Here is a 7456-nt window from a genome sequence, read left to right on the forward strand (position 1 = left end):
TCAAGTAAACCAAAAAAAAAAAAAAACCCCCCCAGTCGACTCTCTCCTGCCAAGCTCAAACGCACCGTCCAGCTTGTAAAATATCAGTCACTGAAAGATCAACGCAATGAGAGGGCCATCATACTGACAGTTCATGCCATCTTTGATCCATGATTACCAGCATCAGGTCACTAAGGTCAAAAGCCGTTGAATCCTCATTGTTGTTTCAGGTATAACCCTCAGCCATACATCACTACCTTCATACCCTTTCATGCTCTTGATTGTGGTGATAATATTTGCTTCAGGTCTATTTGCATGTGAAAATTATCTTATTTTAATCATTATGCCAACATCTTTTATATGTCAGTTTTGGTTACACCATGTTATCTTGAAAATGCATCGAGGAAAATAGGAACATTCGTGTTTGTTTTGATGTTAGAAGTTGTAATAACTTCACAATATTGCTATTGATTAATTCATAAAAAGATTGAATATATAAGCTATAAATAATAAAATAAAAAGAGTTAAAGAGATCTTTAAAATATGATATTAATATAAATATTTAACAAAGATAAAATAATTGCTAATGTGAGAAGATCAATTAATGTTATTTAAAATAAATAGCTTAAACTTTTTTCATTAATCAACTGAAAACCACAAATAAAAGAGATTTTAATAAGATGATTTATCATTAATAATTCATTTTAATTTATTAATATTATCATATTAATTATCTTTAATTATCTTATTTGAATAACACCAACATTTGTAAATATTGTCAAGTATTAATGATGCTAATTTATTTCAACAACATATCAAAATTCTTTTATAATATAGGTGTCGGTTCTTTAAGTAGTAAGTTATGAAAGAATCAAGTATTTGTTGTGTCAATGATTATACACTATAATCAAGACTCACCATTTAATAAGGAAGATATTAAAATTGATTAATATAACAATTATAACACATGTTAATAAATTTTTTTGTTGAATTCAAACATTAAAGTTCATGTTGAATTTATATAATACTTATTCTTATACTATTAGTGTACCCTTTTCACCTTGTCAAAAAAAAGAAGAAAACTTAACTAAACATAATTAATAAGAAAAACATAAATAAATAAGATGAGAGTATAATAGAAATTAACTAAGTATAATAAGTAAAATGATAAGTATAAATAAGAGATTAATAAAAATATAACATGAAATAAAACATGAATATTATAAATGTAAATGAATAAAGCAAGAAAATGAATCTTGATCTCAAAACCAATATATCTTAAATTAATGGTTAATGTCTCTTTTTATATGCTAAAATATAGAATTATTATATGGTGACTAACTATTAATTTAGTGGCTCATTAATAAAATGATAATCTAATTAGATTGTCTTCATGAAAGTTGTAGATATTTGTCTACGCTTTCCAACCCAAAAAAATAAGTTTATTTGGGCTTTTATAACTCCATATAGGGGTTGAACATTAAACAATGTCTAGGCTGTAAGATAGATTTTTGCTAACATTTGAACTTAAAAACAACAATATTGAGTTTTGGGCTTTTCATAAATGTTTCAGGCTTACGTCTTAACTTTTTATCAAGCCAAACCACACTTGAATCCAATGTGATTTATGAATGCTTTCTAAATAAGTATATGAGCAAAATTAAGTAATAACAATATAAAAGTTTGTAAGCTTAAATAATTCAAAATAAAATGCATGAAAAAATCTTGTTATGAATTTTACTAATAACCATTGTAAAATATTTATTACGATGGATTTTAAGAGTCATGTCAAGAGTAGAGTTCCTACCTACTTTATCATCCTAACTAGAAAGTCATATAAAAATAAAACATAAAACAATGTGAGAATAAAAATCAATTTTATAAACAAGATCATTCAAACTAATGGATTTATTTTCATAATAAAAATCATTAAAATATGCTTTAAAATGATGTCCATTCACCTTAAAAATATTTTTATTCTTTAGATTCACATATTAAAGGCCCTATAAGCTTTATGTTCAAGTTTCACTAGTAAGTGATAAGATTTCACATAAAGTAGCTTACAAAATGACATACTACAATAACTTCAGGTGTAACTTGGGTAAGACTTACCAATTTCTTATTAGAAATATGGTAAATGACCCATTTTCAATATCATGTTTTCAAAGGATAACTTCATCACTTCATTTTTATAATTAATCAATGCATTAAAAGTTATAAGAAATGGACATCCTAAAATAATAATAATTGAATTGCATGCTTTAACAAATTATGTATTAAAGACAATAAAATTTGCATGATTAATAAATTTATCAACTTGTATTAACACATCTTCAACTGCTTTTCTAGGCACTTTTGTATATCTATCAGCAAGTAAAAGAGTTATAAAAGTTAATTTTAACTCAATTGGATTGAGACTTTGAAATACTAAATATAAAAGTAAATTCACATTATCTTCAATATCAATTAAATTTTTTTTAATTTTATGTTCTCCAATAAGCCATGAAATTATAAGACAACCAAGGTTTTTATATTTCAAAGCATTATTGTTTTCAAGAATTTTATTTCTTTTGCGAAAACAACTTTTATATTTCAAAGCATTATGGTTTTCAAGAATTTTATTTCTTTTGCGAAAACAACTTTATTTTTAACATTTAGTTTTGTTTTCATAGTGCATAAACTTTTTTTAAAAATTCTGACATAAGAGAATACCTATTTAATAACATCCAATAAAGATACATTAATATTAATTTGTGTGAAAATTTTAAAAATTTTAGAATAATTCATTTTTTTTATTAATATTTTCTTTACAATGCTCAAGTTCAGCTTCTTTTTTACCTTTAAAAATTGATTTATTATCTTTCTCACAAAGTTTAAGAACTTGTTTTTCAGTAGCCTTGTTACCATTAAGAGTTATGACTGATTTGACTTTATATTTGTTCGCTTCTTGAGCTATTGTGAATTGGATATAGTACTTAGGTTGTATTGTACTTTGGAAATATGTTATGGTTTGGAAAGAAAACTTACATTTCTCCTGAAAAATAAGAGTTGATGTGAATTTTACAAAAGTATCTTTTAAATCTATCATAATTTGAGCATTTTTAGTATTGATTGACATTGACTTTTTAATGAATACATACAGTGTTTCCTCAAAAAAATTTCTTCAAGAGGGAACATAAGAAGGTGTATATCCTTGAAATTTTTTAAAATTATGGTGTGCTTAAAAGAATGGCTAAGTAGTTTGTGTATTATTGTTATTATTCTTTCAAATAAAATTTGGATGATTTTTCCAACTAGAATTTAAGTTTGCGTTTAAGGATTATGATTTAGTTTTTGAAAAGTGTTTAAAACATTAAGTTGTTAACGAAGACATTCCTTGCAAGATAATAAAGTTGGATAATCATTGATTAAGTGTTAATTAATTTCACATATTTGACAAATAATTTCTAGAATAGATTTTAAATAACTATTTTTTTTTCAATTCTAGTACCTTAATTTTTCTAGCTAAATATTTAAATTTGGCTGGAAGGCCATAATCTTCTTTAAGGCCATTCATGTTGCAACTTCATGTATAGTGCTGAGTTGTATTCCGTACCTCATAAGTGCCTATAATATCTTAATTTTGAATATCTTTAGCTATCAAATCTGGTTACTCCATTATATTATGAGAATCTTTAACTTTAAAAATTTTATTGCATATCAATTCTATCATTTGTATTTTTTTAGTTAGTTTTTATAGAAGTGTGAATCTAATTCCATGTTTCAAAATCAAAGTGAAAAGAAAAATGAGAATAAAATTCATATTTTGTACACTAACTTACCTCATCGACAACAACATTAAAAGTATAACATGATTAAATAATTAATATATTTTTTAAAGTATAAAAATATAAAAATAATAAATAATCTGATAAAATTATCATTGATTCACAAAAGTTAAAAGTATATAGAATCACAAATAATAATAATAACAACAATAACAAACCATTTAGGTGATGACCAAGTTGTAAGAACTTGGGACTAAAGGGTTTGCTCCTTCTGTGGTTTCAGGTTCGAGTCCTTGGTTGCTTATATGATGGTTACTGAAGGCTTACATCGTCATTAATTTCAGGCCCATGAAATTAGTCGTGGTGCAACGCAAGCTGACCCGAACAACTACGTGAACCTAAAAAAAAAACAACAACAAGTCAGCAGAATTATTATTGAAGAATTTATACATAAATAAAGAAAGTCGCTGTGAATTATCACCTTGCCATCCTTTTTCCTTCGGTTTGTCATCGTCTTTCTGACACATTTTATTGAAGAATTTAATTTTTAACTTTTGGAAAAATAGATTTTGATGCGAGCAGTTGGGAAGACATGATCGCTATAAATCCCAGCACATAAAACAAATTTATTTACGCTAGAGAGAAAACGTCACAATTTTATTTGATGTCACTCGCAGCAATTCATAGCTAAACTTTTAGCACAGAACATGGTTTTGAAAACCATAATATCATGAATTTTCACACTTAAACATAACAAAAACAAAACAAAAAAAAAACACTACTAAGATCTTATCAAGGATAAAGCTCAATGAGAGCTCTTGTGCCTAGCACAGAGTGTATCTTATAATTGAGGAAACCAGCATCAAAGAAGAGCTTAGCCCACTCCTTCTCATTTCTCTCCATGCCACTTGCAGCCACCATAATTTCTAGATCAAAAAGCAGCTGCGTTTCAATTGACCCCTCGTCTCCACTCAGGTTCTCTCTCACCATATCTATAATTATCACCTTCCCAGCTTTCTGCTGCCCCTTGCTCACAACTGCTTGTTTGCACCGCTTAAGTATTTTCACGCAGTATTCATCACTCCAGTCATGAAGTACCCACTGTTTTTCATAACAAAAGATATATAAAATGAATAAATGAAGACGGGGGATAAGTGCTTTTCTAATACATGTAGGGATGAAAGGGTTGATACATGACGCAGAGACCTATGAATCTCTCATAATAGAAGAAAAACTAATATATAGTGTTAGTATAAGAATACTGTTAAAATTAATTTACCTTGAGTAAAAGTGCATCTGCTGGAGGAACTGCCTCGAACATATCCCCTCCTACATACTTCAAGTTTTTGCCGCCTTGCAAGTCAGAAACCACATGGGGGAGATCAAACACAGTGCAGTCCATGTGGGGAAATGCTTCAGCAATGCCCTTGGCCATAGTTCCTAAGCCTCCCCCGACATCCACCAAGGAATTCACCCCATCAAAGATGCCTTTACATTTGCTTACAACCAACTTACTAGCCAGTATGCTATCACTAGCCATGGCTTCATTAAAGAGATTGTTGAATCTTGCATCTTGGCCAGCGTATTCCCAAAGTGTCTTTTCATGGGCAACAATAAATGCATTGCAATCATCATTTCGGAACCAAGTGCTCAAGCAATCCCATGGTTTTGTCAGAACTGGGTCGAGCACCAGAAGTAAAAGAGGTCTCACACTCCAGGGATTGTCCTTGAGGAGGAGACGAGTGGATTGGGTAAGGGAATAGGCTTCTTGGTTGTGAATGCCGTTAAGATTTTGCTGGGAAAAGAAACCAGAGTGCACGAGAATACGCATAAGGCGGTGGACATATTGAGCTTTTGATGGGTGGATTGGTAGGGCAGAAACAAGCTCCGAGAGGGTCATGGGTTTGCCATGTTTTTGGATCACATCTGGTATGCCTAGTTGAACGGCACATTTCAAAGTCATGGAGTTTATGAAGTTGAATATATGATTCCACACATGAGTTTGAGCTTGAAGTAGCTCAGTAGCACTTTCCTCGTTAATCAACTCCATTGATTTTAAGTAGTATATATGCTAGTGCATGTTGTGATACCTCAAGATATCTCTCTTCATATTTATAGTTGTGAAACATACTCTACCCTCGGTGAAGGCTTAATTTCTCAACTTTATCCACTAAAAAATTGAAAGGATAAATTCCATTACAGGAAACTGTTTTCGCAGTGCAACACCTTGTGTGCGTGGTATTTTCTGTTTTTCTGTTTCTTCAAATGTGCTTTCTTTCCTGGGTTTCGAGTATAAAATTGATATTTTCATGTATTTTTTTCTAAGTTTCACATAATAAATTTTACAAGTAATTAGTTTTGTATTGGTTCAGTTCGATTCTCTTGCACTCCTTACGAATTCCAAGATTATTAAGCTTGCATATACTTAAAAGAACATGATTTTATCAAGACATAGGCAAATGTATGATAAGACAACCAATAATGGAAAGCAAATAAAAGTGAAAACCCAACAACTACTACCACAAGCAGTAAGGATTCGACCTATAACACAACAAAAATGTTGGATTTAAATCTTATTTTTAAATAATTCGTGTCAATGATTTTTATGATAAATAATAATAATATAATTCTAGTGGTCTATCACCATTACCTAACCCTGTCCCCATGCTATCACTTCTCATAATAATTAAATTCGTTATGAATTATCATGTTGCTAATTTGCATCCTTTTTCTTTAGATTTGGCCTTTTGCTTGATTAGACTGTGAGCGAAAAGACAGGTGAAAGAAAATGCGTCTTAATTGCTAGGGGCGATTTGCTCCCTTCAACAATACATGTTGGTTTTTTAAGTTGTTACGAACAGCATAGAATTTTATTTCATAAAACAACGAGTAATTCCCTACATGCCCGAGGTTCTGATATCTAGAGTGACTTATTTTAGAGTTTGTAATTCGCTAAGTATTATGTAATGAAAGAATTGTCCGATCCTTAAAATATTTATGCTTAATTCAATAATGATTTAATTTATAATATTTAACATCTTATCATCTTATAAATAGATGATTAGTAAATTAAATAGAACAAATTATTAATAATTTAAAAAAATTAATAATACAATTTATTTTAAGTGGGATGCTTTAGGATGATAATATATTCCTTTATAACTAATCTTTTACCACAAAGCTCAGTAAATCAGTTAAAATTTTTAATAATTATAATATTAAGTGATAATTTCTTTATAAATATTAGGTATTTTTCTCATCTCAATCCATTGAGAAAACTCTGTTCCTTCGTATTTCCTTGGAAAGAAGGAGAGGGCTGTGATATTAGGTGCAATAAACAACAAGAATTAAGCTCTGAATATAGAAATGTATATTTTCCCTTACTTAATCTAAATCATTTGAATTATGCAAATATTTATTTTGGTTGCTTTAAGTTTTTGTTAGAATAATTCTACTATTAAAAAAATCATTTTTTTCAAAATAAATAAATAAAAGAGATTTTTTACAAGAGAAATACATGTTTCCTCAATTTTTATATCATTAGAGTTTTTAATAATAACTTGGAAGGATTTTTATAACTTGGAGGGATTTAATCAGTCAAATAAAATCAACAAAATTAACTTTGATTTTATTGAGTTATGCATCAATCAATTGTTAGATTTGTTTTCTAACACCGGAAAAATCTTATACCAAGATAATTAAAATAAATT

General features: G+C 28.9%; 1 protein-coding gene across 1 annotated transcript; it reads right to left on the minus strand.

Moving 5' to 3' along the window:
- Positions 1-4421: 4421 nt before the first annotated feature.
- Positions 4422-5828, minus strand: LOC105119757 (trans-resveratrol di-O-methyltransferase-like). The gene is made up of 2 exons (XM_011017935.1): positions 5026-5828; positions 4422-4847 (listed from the first exon to the last, which is right to left on the minus strand). Exons 1-2 carry the CDS (start codon positions 5794-5796, stop codon positions 4539-4541), a joined length of 1080 nt encoding a protein of 359 aa, XP_011016237.1. The 5' UTR covers positions 5797-5828; the 3' UTR covers positions 4422-4538.
- Between the last annotated feature and the right edge of the window lie 1628 nt (positions 5829-7456).

This window comes from Populus euphratica, unplaced genomic scaffold, assembly GCF_000495115.2.
Source record: "Populus euphratica unplaced genomic scaffold, PopEup_1.0 scaffold3454.1, whole genome shotgun sequence".
NCBI lineage: Eukaryota > Viridiplantae > Streptophyta > Magnoliopsida > Malpighiales > Salicaceae > Populus > Populus euphratica.

What these genes read in the sequence shown, in the direction of transcription:
- LOC105119757 (XM_011017935.1), bottom strand. Translation starts at nt 5,796, where the DNA reads ATGGAGTTGATTAACGAGGAAAGTGCTACTGAGCTACTTCAAGCTCAA. An exon ending in CAGATGCACTTTTACTCAAG is followed by an intron (nt 4,848 to 5,025) that starts GTAAATTAATTT and finishes TATGAAAAACAG; the next exon opens with TGGGTACTTCATGACTGGAG.